The 22333-nt window shown below is 34.2% G+C and overlaps 1 protein-coding gene across 5 annotated transcripts in view; it reads left to right on the plus strand.

The window, feature by feature from the left end:
* Positions 1-22333, plus strand: part of Miro (mitochondrial Rho GTPase) — a 202438-nt gene that overhangs the window by 102353 nt on the left and 77752 nt on the right. For all 5 annotated transcript variants that reach the window (XM_090371388.1, XM_090371387.1, XM_090371384.1 and 2 more), the window contains exons 11-15: positions 4016-4124; positions 4310-4430; positions 5309-5393; positions 8739-8884; positions 17675-17772. In XM_090371388.1, coding sequence (XP_090227514.1) covers positions 4016-4124; positions 4310-4430; positions 5309-5393; positions 8739-8884; positions 17675-17772 — 559 coding nt within the window. The remainder of the gene's footprint in view (positions 1-4015; positions 4125-4309; positions 4431-5308; positions 5394-8738; positions 8885-17674; positions 17773-22333) is intronic.

The raw sequence follows: 22333 nt of genomic DNA on the forward strand, positions 1-22333 counted from the left end.
CCTTTTCCTACCTTCATCTTTTAAAAATTTTTAATGTTGTCTGATATGAATATTTATCAGTGAATTTTTCTTGTTAGTTCACTATACACATACACTGGTGTTCAAAGAAAGTGCATCACCTGGGAATTTCACATTTCTAACCCTTTTTTGCAATGGTATGTTACATTAATGACTAGCATCACAAACAGAAATATAAACAAAAGATATTTATTAATAGTTAAGGCAAAGCTAAGTAATATTTGACAGGTGCTCTCAAAATATTCCAAAATGAGCATTTGCAACCTTTATACAACAGTTTTGGTAAACATGACAGTTATGGCTGAAATGTTATCAGAAGCCCTCAGTTTGCTTCAGTTTATCATTTTAAATGGAAAACAAAATGAAACGTTTACCAGGTGCAAACTAATATTTAGTTGAACCACCTCTGGCCCTGATTACAGCAGCACACCGTCGAGGCATTGACAAGATCAATTTCTGAAGATAATCAACTGATAGTTCGTGGTTCCAAACATGAATTATGGCTTCCTGAAGTTCATGAAGGATCTTTGGTTTCTTTCTGGCAACTGCAGATTCCACACAATTCCAACAGTTCTCTATAGGATTCAGGTCTGGGCTGTTTCCTGGCCAGTTAAGAGTGTAATGGACTATTCTTCCAACTGTTTTTTCACCTGTAACAAATGTAAACACATTACTGTCAAATCTCTAATGCAGAAATGAAGCCAAAGTAACTACAGAAGTGCCTACTTACACTTTTCACCCGATGAGAAGGAGCAGAGTTGTCCTGAAAGATGCAGTTACTTGGCAGGTTGAAATGGTCTTTAATGGTTGGCAGCAATTTGCCTTCCAATATAGCCAGGTATCCATTGGCATTTACGGAACCTTTTATAAACTGCAGGTGACCTACTCCACGATACGAACTGCACCCTCATATCATTTGGCTGGTAGGGAATTTCATTGTAGACACCATACAGTCTGGATGGTATTCTTCATCACGTCTATGGCAAATCGTTTGTCTCCCATCAGAACCATGCAGGTTGAATTTCTTCTCATCCGAGAAAATAACTGACTTCCACTGCTTGGGGGTCCATTTGACATTTTCCTTACACCAAATTAATCAGACCTTTTTCTTAGGACGACAAGCTACAAGTCCATTTTTGAAGAGGCATCTTCTGACTGTTACTGCACTTGCTACCACTCCTATATGTTCTCCCCATTCTCTTTTCAGCTCAGACAAAGAAGCTTTACAGTTTAAGGCATAAGCACTTCAAAACGCGGTCCTGTTTTGGCGTAGAGACTTGTTTGCATTCGGTTCTTTTTTTCCTGTCAGCAGAACCAGTATTCTTGAGTTCGGAAAGAAATCTACTCACTGTCGACTGATTACAAGACACACTATAAGCAATATGATGGGAAGAACATCCTCACGTAAAGCAACAATAGCATTCTTTCTTTCTTTGTGGCGTCAACTGCACATAACTTGCCATCCTGACACAAGCAATGAATCGCTGCAACTCTTGCAGAGCGTGCTTATATAGCTGAAAGTAACAGCTGATGCAATATTACATCATCACCTACGTGTGTCAATCTTATCTGATGCAGTCTGTAAGAAATATTGCCATATATTTACGTTATTCAGACGACAATTACAATTTTAAGGGGTGATGCACTTTCTTTGAACACCAGTGTATATATACAATAAACATAAATTATAATAATCCTAAATGTAGTGATAAAGTTTTAAATAAAATATTTGAGGGGTAAAGCTTTCATAATACTCATGTCGTTTCTTGTTTCCCCATTTTAGTGGTTTATAATATGGAAGTTTCTCATACTTTGTTTTCTATTTAACAGCGTTACAGTAATAAATATCAGTTTCATAATGACAGTGGTTTTTTATTATCCCAACATGTCACTTGTGATAACACAACTCTGTTTTCAAAAATTTATAACATAGCAGCAAATAGTTTTTGACTTTTCTTTTTCTTTTTTTTTTTTCAGCACATTTCTATAAGTACTGTAAAAATTAAATATCTTATAAAATCAGTTGTTTTTTTTTATGTTTTTTAATCTAATTGGTAATTTTTATTATTTGGTGCCATTTAATTTTTACAAAATTGTAATGCAACAGTGTTTTTAAATTTTTTGATCATGAAAAAGAAAATGAACCAATGAGAAACCTCATAATTTGTTTCACAACACAATTCTTTGCGTTCACTAATGTAGCTAATATCTAAACTCACTGAAACTCCAAATGCTATTGTAACCCTTGCCTGTTCAAAGGCTGTTCTTCCTGATATTTTTTACTATCACCTAATGTTCATAGTTTGTTTTAAAGGCAGTTACCACCTCATTAGATTCTGCTGCTGCTGCTTCTTTTTTTTTTTTTTTTTTGTGGAAAAATTTCAAAAATCTCTGGTGTGTTCAAAAAATTGCCAGCAATACTCAGGAGTTAATAGTGACCAACACTAACAGTTATCTGAGTGGTACTTTTTATAACCTGCATATTAGTTGTGTTAGTAAATCCTATTGTATATATAGTAGTGTAAAATATTGATGCTTCTAATATGTTTTTGTTAATTTCTCATTCCATTCTAGATTTAGAGGTTGAAATTGAACTGTTTAGTTAAAGCATCTGAAAATGGAAATGTTATTTAAGCTTCACTTGTATTTCTGTGATGATAATTTATGTTCTGTATGTTTGTTAAATATAGATTGTTTAAAACAAATGTATACTTACTATTTATTCTTTAATCCTTCCCATCTTTAAGAATCTAAGTTTTAGTCATCACTATTGTAAGTTTAATACTACACATCCTGCTGTTAACAATGTTTGCTTGAGAGATCTTTCATGTTTTTATAAGTTTAACAGTATGGGCTCATGCAAAATGAATTGTGCAAAAGAAAAGGAAGAAAAGAAAAATGGCAGACTATAATTAAGTTCGATTTCAACTCTTCCTTAATTCAGATATTTCAAGAAGTAAATGTTAAAAGAAAGTTTTGCATATATTGGATATAAAGATAAAATCTTTTAGTATTCCAGTCTAGTGGATGAAATCATCAGAAGTTTGTACCTACCTGTAAGGCAGTCAAGAAATTACAACAGAAAAATACAAATGATTGTTTGTTAATTTCTGCTGTCTTGGAACAACTCACTGTCTAATGAAGTCCAAAAATTTTGTTTCAGAGTGTAACAAAAAATAAGGTAGGAGGGTTGTCTTTACTTCATTGCAAATTGGGATCTAAAAGGAAATAACTCTAATATTTTCCATACATGTAACTATGTAATGTATGTGCAAAAAAAAAATTTTTTTTTAGAAGTTAGAAGTTAATTCTAAGTATGAATTCTATTTATTTGGCAGCAACTTCTGAAATATTTAATATCATATGAATTTGCCAAGTTCTATTTGTTTTGAGCTTGCAGTAATTTCTTGTATGTATGTATATTCTTCTTTCAGGAAGTGCATGATTTTATTTTTTCTTTAGAAACTTTGAGTTATATGCTTATTATCAGTGAACGTAGAAAGTCATTAAGTAGGTAGGTCACTAGACCTGTGTGTATGATAGGTAACCTTAGTCAGAGGGATAATTTTAAAAGTAAAAATAGCTTTTCTTTAATTTTCAGAGTTAAAACGGATACAGGAGAGAAAATTATCTTAATTTAATTAAATCCACATATTTCATGTGAATTTAAGACAATTATGCTAAGCTGATATATTAAATTACTAAGCTAACAACTGTTATCTAGGCATAGTATTTATTGTACACAGAGAAGATAGATATAATTCAAATAAATTTTTATTCTTCTCCCCCCCCTCCCCTTCCAAAAAAAAAAAAAAAGCAAGTACTCACAGGCAAGTAATAACAGCATTGTGGGATACAGGTTGGAGATCCTGGATTAGGTTATCAAAAAAATTTCCTATGCTCCCACCAGATTTTTTTTTTTTTTAATATTATAATATGTATTACCTTAAAAAGAATGATTTTTCTTTCATTTCAAATACTGAAATATATATTTCAGCGAAGGTGCTTCAATACTCCTCTTCAAGCCCAAGCTTTGGATGATGTGAAAGCTATAGTTAGGAAAAATATCAGTGATGGAGTTGTTGATGATGGACTAACAACAGCAGGTTAATAAATATTTCTGTTTCATGTTAAAGTAACAAAACTTTTATGTACCCTACTCTTATTTAATTAATGAATGATTGGTGGGGGAAAAAATGCATATTTCTTTAAAGTATTTAGTTTCATTTTTAATTTTATAAAAGAACTACCAGATCTTAAATTAAAAATACAAAATATATTGTTTTTGTAGGTTTTCTGTATCTACACACATTATTCATTCAGAGAGGAAGACATGAAACAACATGGGCTGTTCTTAGGAGATTTGGTTATGATGATAATTTATTATTATCGAAAGATTATCTCTATCCTAAGTAAGTTGTGTATATTTGTGTGAATTGAATTTAAAAATGGTCACTTTTTTCCCCCTCCAGATGTGGAAAAAAGCAGATTTTTTTTTTTTTTTTTTTTACATCTTACTTTTATCATTGTATGATAATATAGCCAGCTTTTCTTCATTAAGGAAAGCAGAAAAGATGTATAACCAAAATAAAATAACACTACTTGTTATTTTGTTTGCTTATAATCTATGTGCTTTGTTGAAGTATGCATATAGTTTACTATTGTATAAAGTAGTACATATAGTTGTACTTTAACAAAATATAAATGGTTCAATTTAAACCATTCCATATTGTATAGGGTATTCACAAATTATCTGAACCACTCTTTATGAAATGCAACAAAAGAGCTGCTGAACACATTGTGACATTACTGTTAATCTTCAGATGAGTTGTATTCATTGGTGTAATTAAAACCAAGCATCATGGTAAAACAGAGAAAGAGCTTTATAGTCTGTAATATTACATAAATTAAGCATAATGAAAACAAGCAACAACCTACCAATCCATCCCTTCCCCATTCTAGATGATTTTTTTAAATAGCAATTCCCCCCCCTCCACTCGTATGATCACACCAATGTTAGCAAATCTCTATCCTTTTTAAATTAAATGCATTGCTCTTAAACAGAATGGCCATGTGTATTGTTAAATATCATTGAACATATTTATATGGCTAATGGCAAGGAATCTCCTACTGTTTTTTCTGTACATGGAAATTTATTAACCCTGCTGTATATGTGTAGTCTCTTATTAATGGACCTTTGCTGTATATAAAAAAATAGTAAGTAGTAAAAAATTTTCACTTAATTTTTCACTGTTCTCAAGACTTTTTTTTTTTTTTTTTCCTGTTGTAGATTACGTATTCCGCCAGGAAGTACAACAGAATTAACTCATCAGGGATATCATTTTCTCACAACAGTCTTTGAAAAGCATGATCAGGTAGGTAAATTACTAAAATATTTCATTTTAGTATGTAATATAATTAAAAGAGCATCATCAATATTCCTGTTATTTTTCATAAAACTCATTTTTGAAGATTCTAACTTAACTTGTGTGCTAAGCTATGTATAAGTATGTGCAAAAGCATCAATAATACATAGCCAAATCTGAATGAACAGAATATTAGCAAAGCCGCATCGTTTTAAGTTATATCTCATATTGTGAATACCTTCACAATGAGTTGCCATGATATTGCACTACTTCGAATAAGTAACGCTTCACCTGAGGAGAAGACTAATGTTACTTATTCTCAGATGGATACCACCACCCAGACAGCACCGTTTCAGGGCTATTTGGCCCTTCTTCGGTGGGTGGGTGGGTAGGTAGGTACCCGAGTGATGCAGTGATGGCAAAATAGTTATGAAGTATAACTCCACAATATGAGAGATGCCTGATGGTGTATGATGTATTTAGACTATAAAGCATAGTCTCTAAAGCATATATACATAATCTAGACTTTTCCATAGCTTGAGGCTTACACCCTAAACGCTTTATAGTCTTGTGTGCTAAGCTAATAACTGCTCTCTGTGCACAATATTATTGTGCACAGAGAGCAGTTATATTTGAATATTATATCCTTTGTTTATATTTGAATTATATCCTGTTTAATACCATTGAAAATATGAAAAAATAAAGACATTATTTCTTTTATAATTCATTTATTTTTTACCTTCATAAGCTAAAATAGGCATTAAACTTGTATTATAAACATGCTAATTCCTTTTGCCATATTTCATTTGGAGCAAAGAGATAAAAGGAAGAAATGGATTTGGGAGAATACAGTACACGCAAAGATGAAGTTATCCATGCAGTAGCAAGGAGGGCCCTGTGGTGTCCTATCAATAATTTATTAAACGTTTGCTTGTGTAGATAGGGAGGTCATAAACTTATTGTATAAGGCAATTGTAAGACCACATGTGGAATACCATGTTCAAGTATGGATACTGCAGCTTAAAAAGAAAGAAGACATCAAGCTTCTTGGAAGGGTCCAAAGACAGGTAACATGCTTGGTGAGATTGGAAAAAGGGAGTCTCTATGCAGAAGGACTTATAATATGTGGGCTACAGAGCTTGGAGATTAGGCATCTTAGAGGAGACTTGATTGAGGTATATAAGGCTCTGAGAGGTAAGAGTAAAATGAATGAGGGTTGGTTTGAATTTTCACTGTTAAAAATAATTCCAGGACTAGGGGGAGCCATAAATTCAAATTATAGATGATGTTAGGCTGGATTGCAGGAAGTTTTCTTTTAGCCAATGAATTGTTAATTATTGGAATAAGTTACCTCCATGGTTAGTTGAGACTAACAACCTGGGGAAATTCGATGGTCAGTTGACTCCCTCCTCGATAAAATAAATTATCTATTTGACTCCCTCTTCCCTACATGAGGAGAAAGTAAAATAGGTAGTTTATTTTATTATTTATTTGTCATTTTTATTTTTAATTAATTATTTTTATTTTATTTAATTAATTTATTTTTTTTACCAGTGCAGCAAAAGCCTAGGGCTTCCCTGCACTGTATGTCTAATACTGTTGCATTTTTTGCTGAGATGCTTTCAAAAATAAAAATACTAAAAGATAGCTCATTAAAATACTAAAAAATACTAAAAGATAGCTCATTAAAAAAAAAAAGACATTGGGCTTCTTGAAGTTCTAAGGATGAGCAGTGTGGATGATGAAATAGGCATAAGGGTGGTTGTATAAGAAAGACTAAATATGTAGGTTATAGAGCTTGGTAACCAGAGGGAATATGATTAGGGTCTATAAGGCTCTGGGGGGAAGAGAATCATAAAACAATTGAAGGTCATTATAACCATAAAAACTTGTTTTTATGGTTATAAAGAATACTAGAACTAGGGGGCCAAAAATTCAAAATATGGAGGAAGAGGTGTAGACTGGGTTGCATAGCCAGTGGGTTTTAATTGTTGGAATAAGTTACCTCCATTACGTACATTGATAAGCATGGGGAAGTTCAAAGGTCAGCTAATAGGCACTTATGTGAGAATGAAACATAGACAATTTTTTTTTTTTTTTTGCTGATGCTGTATAAGTTTACTTTCTTGCATCATTGCCACTACTAATACCTCCTGCTTTACTTATTTGGTTATTTAGATTCCATGTCTAATCTTCCATCTTCATTCAAAACTGTTTCTGGATACACTAATTTGTTTGTTCTAATTTTTAGTTATTTAGTTTACAATTTATTTTCTTTGACTCTCCCCATTTTCACAACTTTTTTATGTAACTAATTTTCATGACATTCTCTATGAACTTTATTTAATTCATTCAAGGATTCTTGACAATTGCAAACTACTGTTGAATGGCACACTGGCATCTGCATATAATAATGGCACATTTTTTACACCTTCCACAATAAAAATATTAATAACTTATCATTTTTTTTTTATTAAATGGTCCGTGAAAATTATAATAAACTCGTGCAGTCCCACTAGCTTCAAATTTAGGAGATGTGCAAGTCTCTCTTCCAGTTTCGATAACATCCCACTCTGAATTAACCCAAATTCCATGTCAAAATTTATATAAACTAATAATTTTATCTTTTCATTGCAAGTTTATTCCAGACTCCTCGAATCTTCTCAGACCACTCCACTTCCCATTATTCACTGCATATCGCTTCCCAGTTCTAGGTTCTGTTATACTTTTGTATAATTTCCTACCATTTCTTATAATGGTTTATGTCATTTTACTTTGGTTTTTATAACCTATCAGATTAATTTTTCAACCCGTTTATCCAGACCAACACTTGAACAGTGACTTTGCCATACTTATGTTATACATATTTCCTTTTGATGAATTTTGGCCACCCAACAATTCATCAATAATATACTCATGTCCCATATGCTTTTTGCAGCCTTTCTAGTTTGTTTGCTTTCACAGATGATAAAAACACACTTAAAATTGAAGAAAATTTACAGTGAAGGTTTAACTACCATTAATAAAATGTTTAATGATAAAAAATATTGACTATTTTTTAAAAAAAAATTCAGAAACCATGCTTCAGCCAAATTGAAAAGCCATACTAAACCTTATGAATTGATGAAATAATCCTATGTTGTTAGCTTTATTCCAGTATATGCAAAATAATTCTGTTGATTCATGTGATTTTTTTTTCTAAAATATTGTAAAATTATTGCAAAAAATTATCTTAAGGAAATCCAAGTTATCATTAAAATTTAATATTCTATCAATTTTTAATAAATTTGTAGAAATGTAGTGTTAATTTTTTTGCCAAAGGAACTCTTAAATCTGAATAAAGCTTTATACTAGGACAAAGACAATTGCCTTTGCCCACCAGAACTTCAGGATCTCTTTAGTGTGTGTCCTGTAATGCCGTGGGGTCCTGATGTTGCTAGTATGGTACCTACTAATGAAAAGGGATGGATCACATTGCAAGGATATCTTGCTCAGTGGACGTAAGTACTTTGATTTTAGAATCATTCTGCAGTATTATATTGAAGAAAATTTTATGCTGGATTTGCATTGTACAGTGTGACTATCCACACAACCCAAATAACAGTAATTAAAATGTATTAATTCTTATACATTAGATTATGCCATTATAATTATTATAACAACTACTAGGGGGCTTCGCCCCCCCCTGTTTGCTGCACTTGCTTCTTTTGATAAAGTAAAATAAAATACTTACAGAAGCTTTCGACATTGTGTCTCTTCCTTTGCTATGAATTCATAAATACATTACATATAAAAATCAAACATGTTACTCCTTGGTCATGTTAGATAAACATAGCGCATGAATACTTAAACAGAAGCTTGTTTTACTGTGGTAAAACAAGCTTCTGTTACGTATTTTAGTATTTGTTACATATTGCTACATAATCCTCATCTCTCCTCCCATTGGCTGAATAAATATCACTAGGAGGAAAATTATTTTAATGTATAGAAAGATGATAAGTAATTATAAAAATTAAAAGCTTTGAAAATGCCTGCCTAGTTGAATGCATGCACAGACTCTTTTCATCATATTTGATGATACCTTTTGTAATGTTTGAACATCTATGTTTTTAATTTCATTCTGTATTGGCTTGTATGTTGTCTTTCAGTTCCCCCACTTGAAAGAGGAACCAAAAACTATGGACGTTATTTTTATGCAACATTGCCTTTATCATGTTCTACAATTAATAGTCTGGTCATGTTAAATCAGGGGATCTTGTGAAGGCCACAAATTTTTAGAAATAGAACAATTTTTTTAGACAGTAACAATTTAAAAGAATAAAAGAGATTATCTCAATCAGGTCTGTAGAATTACTTCAAGGTGACACTCTCCAAATAGAAACAGCTAAAAATAATTTAATGAATTCTTGCAATCACAGCCCATGAATAATTAGACATACCCCAAAATCGAAGGCAAAAGACCCCACCCAACCCAAAAGTACGTCAAACCACCTCCATGAAACTGAATGATAGAAGACGTACCAAAATAATTATTTAAAATTTAACCAAGAATGGTTAAAATTTAAAATGTAATGAAATAAGTTAAAATTATTATATGGGACTTTTCCTTCCTTAAGTGGACTAGACTTTTTGACTGTCTTGATCATAGATGGTAGTAGTAGTAGTAGAGGCATGTGATGCAAGAAAACAAGCTAAGTAGCATCAGCCAAAAAAAAAAAATAAATAAATAAAAACACATTGTATACATCCACTCCATATAAAAGTTTGTCCAGTTACTCCTTGAATTTATTTAGGCTATCAACTTCCACAATGACAGATGGAAGTTGGTTCCAACAATCAAATACTTGCTGGCTATAGGCAAATTTCCACACATCTATTCTGCAACTGTCTTTCCTCAATTTAATTTGTGCCCCCTCAGGTTCATAATCTGAGCAAGAGGAAGAATCCCATCAGAATTGAGCCTGCTCAACCCATTCAAGGCCTTACACACCTCAGTCAGATCACCTCACAGGTGCCTAGTCTCCAAATGCTGCAATTTGCAGAGCTTAAGCCTTTCTTAGTTGGAGGAACCCCTTCGATCCCCTCACCAATCTTGTTACCCTTCTCTGTACTCATTCCAGCAACTCTACATCCTTCCTAAAATGAGGCCTCCAAACCTGTATGCAGTACTCAAGGTGTGGCCTGACCATTGCTTTCTACAAAGGGATAATCACTCCTTTTCCCTACCAGCAAAATTCCTGTATATCATTGACAATACCCCATGACCTGCCTGTCTGCATTGCACAGAAAACTTCATACCTGACTACACAATTATTCCCAGCTCTTTTTCATTTTCTACCACCGTAAGTGTAGTACCACACAGTTGGTACGTTTCTCTGGGGTTGCTTCTACTCATATGCAGTACTTTGCATTTGTCAATGTTAAACTTCAGTTGCCAATTCTCAGCCCATCTGCCCAACTTTTCTAGATCCTGTTGCAGCAGCACACTGCCATTACTGTCATTAACAACCCTGCCATCCTTTGTATCATCTGCATACTTGGACATTAAGCCTGATATACCTTCATCAATATCATTAATAAATTTACAAAACAACAGTGGGCCAAACCGAACCCTGGTGGACTCCACTAATAGCATTAGTCTACGAAGAGCAGCGTCCATTTATTACCACTCCTTGTCTTCTCCCACTCAAACATCCTTTTATCCATTTTAGCAACTTGTCCTTAATACCATACTGCTCCAATTTGTACAGTAGTCTTCCATGTGCAACAGTATCAAAAGTTTTCCTGAAATCCAAGTATTTGATATCAAAATTATTTTTTGCATCTAGTTCCTTTGTAACTGAATCACATTTTGTAACTGTTCCTTTGTAACTGAATCATGAAATTTGTCAGACGAGACTTTCCCCTTAACAAACCCATGCTCTGTCTGGATTATTACTGCAGTCTTGTTTAGCTGATTCTGCAATGCTTCTATAACCAGTGATTCCATTATTTTCCCCACAACAGAAGTTAAACTTAACAGATCTGTAATCACTCATGTCACCCTCTGACCTGCCTTTGTGAATTGGGGATACATTTGCACATCTGCAGTCAGTGGGGACTTCCCCTGATTCCAAGGATGCTCTCGTAATTATGGTTATGGCTAAGGGTTTGCTTGCTTACTTTGCTGCCTCCTTTAATATACAGTAGACTGTAAAAAAATTGATCTCAAATACAGTAGACTGTAAAAAATTTTATTTTACAGTCTACTGTATTTGAGATCGGATGTATACATACTATGCAGATTATCATTAGTAGAGGCATTTGATGCAAGAAAGCAAGCTTATGCAGCATCAAAAAAAAAATATATGCTCCTATTTCACTCCATTCGTTCTAAATGCCTGTCTAGCTCAGTCTTAAATTTGCTTAGGCTAAGCATTTGTCACTGTTAAACTTCAGTTGCTACTTCTCAGCCCATTTTCTCAACTTATCTAGGTCCAGTTGGAGTAGCATACTGTCTTTACTGTCATTAACAACCCTGCCAACCTTTGTATCATCTGCAAACTTGGACATTAAACCTGATATACCTTCATCAATATCATTGATAAATATACAAAACAACAGTGGACCCAACACCGAACCCTGTGGAACTCCACTAACAACATTTGTCCACGAAGAGCAGTGTCCATTGATTACCACTCTGTCATCTCCCATTCAAGCATCCCTTTATCCATTGTAGCAACTTACCCTTAATGCCATACCTCAATCTGTACAGCAGTCTTTCATGTCTTTCAAAAGCTTTCCTGAAATCCAAGTGTGATGTGGTAGTTGTTGGCGCATCGGCTTCTGTGGCCATATTGCACCTCCCAAGGTTTTTGCAGTACTTTGATCCAAGCCCGAGGCGGGAATCGAACCCGCGACCTTTGGGTTGCCGGGCAGGTACTTTACCCACTCGGCTAGCCCGGTCGGCTGAAATCCAAGTATATAATATCAAAATTATTTTTGGCATTCAGTTCCTTTGTGACCACATCCAATGTATCCAATCAAATTGGTCAGACAAGACCTCCCTTTAACAAACCCGTGCTGTGTCTTAACTATTACTGCAATGTTGTATAGATGATCCTGCACTGCTTCTTTAACCAGTGATTCCATTATTTTCCCCGGAACACAAGTTAAACTAATAGGTCTGTAGTTACTTGTCACCTTTGAACCCTCTTTGTGAATTGGTGATACATTTGCACATCCATGGGGACCTCTATTAATTATGGGAGCTCTCATAATTATGGCTAAGGGTTTTCTTACTTCCTTTGCTGCCTCCTTTAATATAACTGGATAGATCCCATCCACCCCAGGTGCCTTCCTTATGTTTAACTTCAACAATTTCTCCTCCACTTTGCTCTCAGTTATTACAAAATCACTCAGCTCCCTGTTAGTGTTTGATAAATTTCTGGCACTCCCCTCATTGAATGACTCCTCATGTATGAATGTAGATGCAAAATTCTCATTGTTTGTCAGCTACCTGAGCATGATCATCAATATTCAATCCATCTATGTTAAGTGGTCCATTCTGATTCATCCCTTTCCTTCTAGAGCTTACATAAGTAAAGTATCCTTTGCTGTTTTTCTTTGCATCCTTTGCCAAAGATTTCTCTTAATCTGCCTTCGCCTGCCTAACCTCCTATGGGACTTAATTACAGATTAGTTTATACGTGCCATAGGCTTCTGTGTCATCTGATACTTTCTTTATATGCATCCCATACATTCTTCTTCCTGCCATGAGCCTCATTAATTCATCTGACATCCATTTAGGCCTAAACCTTGAACAGTATTTCTTAGTTGGAATGAAAAGTCTAGTAGCCTCCAAAATTAAGTCCCTGAAGGTTTCTGATTTAGAATTCAATGTTGGTAACATCATCAGTTGATCCCACTGTACAGAATTTAAAAACTGTCTGAGTCCACTGTAGTCACCTTTATGAAAGCAAAAACCCTTCCCTTTAGCCTTGATGGTAGTTACATCTTTAAGTAATTCCCACATCAGTACATTGTGATCACTGTCACTCAGTGGTTCCTTTATGTGCAAGTTCTTAATGTATGAATAATCACTGCTGATAATCAGATCAAGAGTATTACTCCCTCTGGTTGCCTCTCGAACATGTTGCTGTAGAATACAGTCATCCAATAAATCCACAAGTCTTGCTAGTGTGTGAGTGACCAAACCACAAGTTCCAGTCAATATCTGGAAAGTTAAAATCCCCCATTATAAGACATTCTGATTTACTGGCCCACTCTGTTTCTCTGCACAATTGCTCAATATACTCATCAGATTCATTAGGCCTATACCACACATGTACTCTCATTTTTCCTTTGCCAGTGCTTATTTCACACTAAACAGATTCAACACTGTCTTGCAGTGCCGGAAAAAGAAAACAGCAAGTCACGTGATTACTGTATTTGTTTACATTCGCCATTTTCCAATTGAATTCTGTACTGATGTCACTGATTATACTGCTCTTTTACATTTATTTTAAATTAAAAATCCCCTCACTATGGCTCCTAAAGTTAATAAACCTGGTACAGAGGAGAAAAGAACAAAATTAGTGACAAACTTGATATAATCATAACTATTACATTTATTTAAGATTATATCGTAATCTGAAGAATTATAATTATTTAGTTATAATGCTTCAAATTTAGAATTTGCTTTGGTAACATCATCAGTTGTTCCCACTGTATAGAATTAGTAAAAATTGACTGAGATCACTGTAGTCACCTTTACAAAAGCACAAACCCTTCCCTTTACCCTTGATAGTAGTTGTATCTTTTAAGTAAATCCCACTTCAGTACACTGGGATCACTGCCACCTAGTGGTTCCTTTATCTGTAAATTCTTAATGCACGAATAATCAGTGCTGAAAACTTGAGTATTACTCTCTCTGGTTGCTCCTCGAACTGTATTTGAACATGAAGCAGCATGTTGCCTCTCGAACATGCTGCTTCATGTTCGAGAGGCAACCAGAAATCCAGAAAAGTCTTGCTAGTGTGCGAGTGACCAATCCACAACTTCCAGTCAATATTTGCAAAGTTAAATTTCCCTATCATGAGACATTCTTGTTTACTGGCCCCCTCTATTTCTCTGTACAATTTTTCGTTGTACTCATTAGTCATTAGGCCTATAACACACTCCTCTCATTTTTACTTTCCCAGTGCTTATGTCACACCAAACTGACTCAACATTGCACCGTCCATCTATGTTAATTGGATGCACTTCCTTAGATTTTATGAGTTTCTTAACTAACTGCATAACCCATCCTCCCTTCCTATCCTTTCTGTACACATTGTACTCCCCAAATTCTAATTCTACACTGCTTATATCTGTGCACGTCTCTGATATCCCAACAATATCTGCCTTTGATGTCTTCACCAGCACTTCAAATTCATCAAATTTAATTACTATACTCCTTGCATTGGTGTACATGCAAGTATACATGCACCTGTTCTTAGTCTTAGTTATCCTAACACAGCCCATGTATTTATTTGTTCCGTGATGATTCCTACTAGTCCCTGACACCTCCCCCTCCAGGCCGCTGCTCATTCTAGTAGAAGCAGTGCAAGAATCACTTTCACCTCTGCCTGCAGCTACTGTTAATCTTTTAGTCTATGAATCCCCGTCCCCTCCAAGCTAGCAGTCTTTCGACCCACTTAACACTCCTCAATAGCATCAACAAACACTCTTGCACCCCTTCTATTTAAGTGTATCCCATCCCAAATTGGAAAATGATGTTGAGATGGAATCGAAAAATCCCATCCCAAATTGGAAGTGTGTGTGTGTCAAGATATTAATAGCAGATTATTCATCTAGGCACATGCATATAAACGACCGTGAATCTGAAATGAGGTAGGGTCGCTGAACATTGATAGAATTTTCAACATAGAATCTATTGAGCCCTGTAGCTCTGTTTTATATTAAGACAATAACAATAATCATTGATAATATCTTCAGGTTTCTTGAAGATATTAATCTTTTAATATATATATTTTTTCCCATGAAATTGTTGATTTCATTGACACTGGTTAATCAGGATGTTCATGTGTGATTTTGAAAAAAATAACTGTTCAACTTAAACACATTCAGGCAGGGAATGTTTTATTAATATTTAGTTACATCCAAACCAGTATGGGTGAATTTAAGTGTAACTTAACAGTTATGTCCTGCATATAGAGATAATGAATACTGATGTGGTTTTGTTAAAATGTGTGATTAAGAAAATAAAAGAAAATTTGCTCTTTCATTTTGGGTAGTGAAAATTTTAAATAACCCTGTAGTATAAATAGGATAGCCAGTTTTATGTATAGATCTGGTTATTTTACACTGACATTTTGCTTTATGAATTGAATATTGATGCATAATTGTAAATACTTTTATGATAACATTCACAAAAAAAAATAACTTCAGAATCATTTCAATGTCCATTGGGAAGGATAAAGACCCTCTCCCCCAAGAATATTGTTTTATATCTTGTACTGTTATGTGTTGATGCTTGTAAAAACTTCCAGTGTACATGAACTCTTCCCCACCCCAGGCAAAATTTCTGAGTCGTTACTGATCAGTATGGCGCCTCCGTAGCCAGGTGGGAAGGAGCAGCAGTGCGCAGCACACGCTTCTTGATTAGACCGGGATTTGAGCTCGTCACCACCAAATACGGAGGATGCGGAAAGGTCAAGGAATGACCACCGCATATCCCCGAGCAGTATGGCCTTAGTTGCTAATGCTCCTAAAAACCAAACAAACAAACAACTGATCAGTATACTCACATTGGCTCATCATACTTTCAGCTTCATTTTTTTTAACTTTGTCTTCCAGTGCACTGAAAATATATTGCAATTGTAAAAGATAGGAGTTACCAAGAGTTTTTGCTACACAACTAATTGTGGCCAAAATTTTATTTCTTACATGCTATGCAAGATTACAACCTATATTAAATTGTAACAAAAGAATGCAAAAAATAAATATTTTACTGCAACTTTATTTCACTGTTATCTAAATTTTGAGTAAAAACTTAGTACAAGCATGCTATTCATTGCAAGTTTTTTTCTTTTTCCTTTTTTTTTTTTTTTTTTTTGTAACTGTGCCGTTATTATACCAAGTGCAGCACTGTGAACTAGTGGTTTTTATTTCACAATATCAGTTGAACAAATTGATGTAATTTTTTGGGGGAAAAAAAATTAACAGGTATAAATAATGCAGTTTCATTTCTTAAAAACTAACATCAGGGTATTAAATTGAGCAAATGTGCTTTCTTGTTAGTTACTAAGATTTACAAAATTTCTTTTTCTAAAAATTTTGCTGAAAAGTTTCCACGACATGACAAGTTTTCATCAGTTACTGATTTCTTTTGAAAGAATATTTTTTGTAATTGCTCTCTGAATATCACTGAACTAAAAGAGAAGATTCCGGAATAAATCTAATATCAGAGTGATTTCATGTCATGAAAGTTTTTCAGTATAGATTAGATGTAACTAAATGGGAGAGCACATTTACTTGATTTATTTCTTAAGAACTAAAAGTGCATTAATTATACTGTCAAAATTCTTTATTATATGGTAGATTCTCAATCATCCATTTTGTAAATTAACTTGAGTCTCTACTTCCCTTAAAAGTCTGTTGGGACTTTTGTTGGAACAAAAAGAAATATATGGAATCCATTAAAGGTGATTTTTATTTTTACTTTTTTTTAATGTTCCATTAATTACAGTGGAGTTAATTTTAAATTAATTTAAGTTAATTACAGTACAGTTAATTTTAAAGTTCTTTTCAGAGTTTTTTGTTTTTGTGTGGACAGACAAGAATGCAATTGCATTCCTATCTGTCCACCATGTGTGCCATGTAATTGCGTAGAGATTCATCATGTATGCCACTCTCACATGCATAATGATGCTTCAAAATTTACATAGTACTACACAGGAAGGTAATTCAAGAAAAAAGCAAACATTATTGTTTTCCTTTATCAAAAATTTATATGTTCATATTAAATTTTATTTTGAATCTTCTTTAGTATTTATTTTTTTACAAATATGAATATAGTATGTATGTAAATGAATTTATATTTTTGTCATATTTGAGTTTTCCTTTCATTTTGTAGATTATATGGGCAAATTTGTTTCCCATCCACCCTGGATAATTGGAAGTCTACTATATTATTTAAATGTACAGTTTTTTCTCTCTTATATAAAATATACATGTAATTGATATAGTACTGAGGTCTATGTGATCATCTTATATATTTCTTATAGCTGCTTTTAATTTTTTGTTAGATTAACAACCGCTCTTGATGTCCAGAGAACAATGGAATATCTTGCATATATGGGTTACATGAGTAGCCCTGAAGATAGTCAATTATCTGCTGTTTTAGGTTTGTATGTGTTTACTTTACATATGTTGTCTTTATACTCTCACCATAATTTCTTTTTTATTAGCATATGCCAGTATTGTACTTTTGCGGTGAAAGTCGTAACATAGAGGATATTAGCTATCAAATAAAATGATACTGGAGCATGCTTAGATGAAACTTATTAACTGCACCTTAGTGTGCTGAGTCTGTTTTTGACTGTTGGGTATGGTAAAAACTAAAAAAAAAAACATTTCAAACTGTTAATATTAATAAATGAACTAAAGTTCAGATATCATTCAGTTCACTCAGTTGGAACTTATTTTAGTTACAGCAAAATGGCTTAGTTTTTGTGTAAATTCACTTGCTTTAAGTGTGTAGTGTTATTGAAGTTTTTATCATTCTAATTATGTTAGTATATTTATTTATCTAACTAAATGAGTGATTCAAAAGTTACAATATTCAGTACCAGGAATTGATAATACAGTATAGCTAATTAGTGTGGCAGTTTATGTACATTGTATTTTACAATAATGTATAATGAATTGCAGCTCTATATTTAAAATTGTAATGCAGGATGTTTGTAATATTTCTAATTGAATATTTTGTGATATGTATTTTTAATTTTTATCTAGCAGTAAATATGGTTTCTACTAAGATAACCATAGGTAAGCTTAGATTGACATAACTGGGAGGGAGGAAAGAATTTCTCTGGTGATTCACTTATGAGTTGCAGTCCTATTGCTTGTACTTGCTGTAGCACATATGCAGACTTTTTTTTTTTTTTTTGCTGAATAATGATATATTTTTATATGACAGAGAGAGAGAGAGAGAGTTCATCCATTAGTAGCCAAAACTTGTCTACTAATGGATGTCCAGGAGAGTAATAAAAAAATTTGGGCTGGAAGTTACAGAGATGTCAGGTATTGTACCAGGTGATTCTTTCTCCAGAGATTCAGCACCAGAGGTGGATTATCAGACACAAGCTGTTTTTTGTTCGAAATGGTGTAACCTTAGTGGGAACTTGATGTTTCCAACTTATGTTGGTGATCCATGTGGTTATCCCTGTGGGGATCTAATCAAAAACAAACTGAGGCTTAGTCACAAAATAAGTTTATGCTGAAGAAATGCTGAGAAATAAGCAAAGGTATAATCATCTCCTTGTCTGTGCCAGCAAAATTCCTATATATCATTGACAAAACTCCGTGACCTGCTCTGAGCAGTGCTGACAGGCTGCCAGAGCAAGTCATGGAGTTTTGTCAATGATATATAGGAATTTTGCTAGCAGAGACAAGGAGGTGATTATACCTTTGTATAAGGCAATGGTCATGCCACACCTTGAGTACTGCGTACAGGTCTGGAAGCCTCATTTTAGGAAGGATGTAGAGTTGCTATAATGAGTACAGAGAAGGGCAACAAGATTGGTAAGAGGAACAAAGGGCAAAGGGGTTCTCTTACCAAGAGAGGCTTAAATTCTGCAAGTTGTAGCATCTGAAGACTAGGCACCTGTGAGGTGATCTGATCGAGGTGTACAAGGCCTTGAATGGGTTGAGCAGGCTTAATGCTGATAGGATACTTCCTCTTGCTGAGACTAAGAACCTGAGGGGGCATAGATTCAAATTAAGGAAAGACAGTTTTAGATGTGCGGAAGTTTGCCTTTAGCCAACAGGTAGATGATTGCTGGAACAAACTTCCATCTGTTGTTGTGGGGTGCCTCCATAGCCAGGTGGGCAGGAGCAGCAGTGCGTAGCATACTCTTCTTGATTAGGCTGGGGCTGGGGTTCGAGCCCGTGACCACCAAATACGGAGGATGCGGAAAGGTCAGGGAATGACCACTGCATATCCCCTGAGTGTTATGGCCTTAGTTGCTAATGCTCCTATAAACCAAACAACAACAACAACTGTTGTTGTGGAAACTGATAGCTTAAATAAATTTAAGGCTGAACTAGACAAACATTTGGAGTGACCTGACCAGATGGGTGAAATGGGAAGAGGTTCTTTTTTTTTATTTTTTTTTATTTTGTTTTGCTGATTTTCTTATAAGCTTGCTTTCTTGCATCATATGACTCAACTAATGCTAACTGAAATATTGTGTCTGTAGTTCGGCGTAGACCTAAAAGAAGGGATTATATGATAACTGTCTTGTTTGGCTTCAAGAGACCACAGGCTTATTGGAAAACCCTACTTATTTAGCGGAAAGAATTTCTTTGGTAAGGTGGAATTTATTTGAATAGGGGTGGTATAAGGTTCAAAGAAATTGCTGATTGGAGATGGAGGAAGTCACTGGAAAGATGCAGATTAATTTGCAGTAACTTGTAAAGTAATAAGGGATATTATGGAACCTGTTGGTTGTTATAATATCAAAGCAAGAAAGCTGAAACTGGATGTAGACTTGTGGACCATGGGAAAAATGAGAAGTAACTGAACAACTGCTTTGAAAATGACAGAACTAATCAAAAATCAGTTTGGAAAATTTCTAGAGCAGATAGTGCCACAAGAAACTACATGGGATGTGTAAGTAAATAGTAATTGCTACAATGAGATTACTTCTTGTAAATAAATATTTCTAAGTTTGGTTTTTAACTCGGTCAAGTGTGAGATAATGTCTTATGCAAGTATGTCAATACTAATTTAACAAGTTCTGTGGGCCATGTTTTGCTCATTTCACTCCCTGTAAAATATCAAAGCTTCAGGTCCGGTCCTGTGGCTTGCTTGCACTTTATTGTTGATGCCCATAGAAAGCTCAAAGTTTTTCCTTCGTATTTTCATGCTTTCGAGATTTTGTACTTTCTGAATAATCTCATGCTTGAATTCTTCAATGAAATAAAAAATGAGTTGTGTTTCATGTAGGTGTTCAAATAATTGGATAATAAATGATACACTACATTGTGTTATGGGACTAATTAAAATAAAATTTCTTTCTGCATTTTCAACATTGATTAAAAGAACAATTTATTATCTGGCCATTGCTATTATTTCATGACTATACATGGACATTATTCCCATGGCAGCCTATTCTTCATAATTTGATCATTTGGAACATTACAAATATTTAAGCTTTTCTTGATAGTTCTTTGCATCCACAGATTTCTAAGCCTATGTAACCTTCTATAGCCAACTTTAATTGATATTAGAGTATAAAAAGATATTTTAATTTGATGAACCATTTGACATGTCACACACACTTCCACTTGGACTTTTTAAATATATACATTGTTTTAAAAAGTATTTATTTAAAAGCATATATTTAAAAAATCCAGGTGGGAATGCATGATGTGTCCAGTGGTTCTCAGTATGTATGAAAAAATGTGATTGACTACAATTGTGAATTTTAATGTAACTATGTAATTGAGTCCATTTCTATGTGCATAAATAAGTTACTAATTTGTGGAAAAGATTAACTATGGGAGCTGCTTGTAAGGAAAATAATACAACTACTTAATATACTAAATATTAAATAACATACTTAACCAATATATACTAAATATAGTAATATATTTAGTGTATAGTTGCATTACACTCAGTTATATACTAAACTAAATAACACAACAAAAAAATGTCAGTTTTAGGATGTTAAACTGTTCATTTAAAACATGGAGGTATATGGGATGCCGAGAAATGCTACAGCAAGTTTGATTTGCTCTGAGTGTTCCTTGGACCCATTGACTTCTACAACGCATCACACAGCCTAAAAAAATGTGCAACATTTGAAATGTTTGCTGAAATCTCTGAAACAGAACATGATCTAGCCAAGGAGGATGTCTTTGTGTGTGCCAGGTGCAAAGAATGTCTAGAAATTAGGCATGAACTCAGTGTTCTGATGATGTTGTAGAGCAGATATCATCTTTTAAGGGCACAAAGGGTGATATTGTTGTGCATGTTGGCATCAATGACATTAAGAGTAGGAGATCTGCAGATTTGCTAAACAAGTTTTTTTTTTTTTTTTTTTTTTTATGAGAACCCCCAAACACGAGAGGTATTAGAACCTATAGTACTTAGTACCGTGCTTGGGTTGGAGGTTGAGAAGACGAAAGAAGATATTTGTTGATATTAGACTTGAACTTCTGTAGATTGTAATTTTCAGGAAATACGTATGAAGGAGGGTTGTTCCAGAAAACAGCAGTAAAACAGCAGTACAGGTCAATGTTAAAAAAAAGTCATGAGTTAGGGTTAAATTTGAAAGTGTCTACAATTCTACCCAAACACAATAAGAGGGAGTATATGATGAGAGCCTTGTCAATCAGTTTGGATCTGGAGGGATTGTGCAAGACTCATGGGGTAGAATTTTTCTCAGCGTGGCTATAGTAGATGGAGGGAGGGAGAATTTATGCTCTCAAGGGGACTACTTCGAAGGTGACAGTGGCAAATAAGACCCGGGGTGAGTCTAATTTATCTTTGCACATGGGTAGCATGCAATCAGGCATTTTTTTTCCAAAACAGGCCAGTTTTGTCTCAGTTAAAGATTTGTTCTGGCTTGTAATCATCATTAACAATAATGTCCCACAAGAACTCTGGGTATTGTTTGGCAGCTTTCTCATTGGCACTAGCTGCCTCACTGCTCACTTTAATGTATATCAGATTTTTC

The sequence above is a fragment of the Mastigoproctus giganteus genome, chromosome 4 (genome assembly GCF_048544385.1).
Source record: "Mastigoproctus giganteus isolate SK-2022 chromosome 4, ASM4854438v1, whole genome shotgun sequence".
NCBI lineage: Eukaryota > Metazoa > Arthropoda > Arachnida > Uropygi > Thelyphonidae > Mastigoproctus > Mastigoproctus giganteus.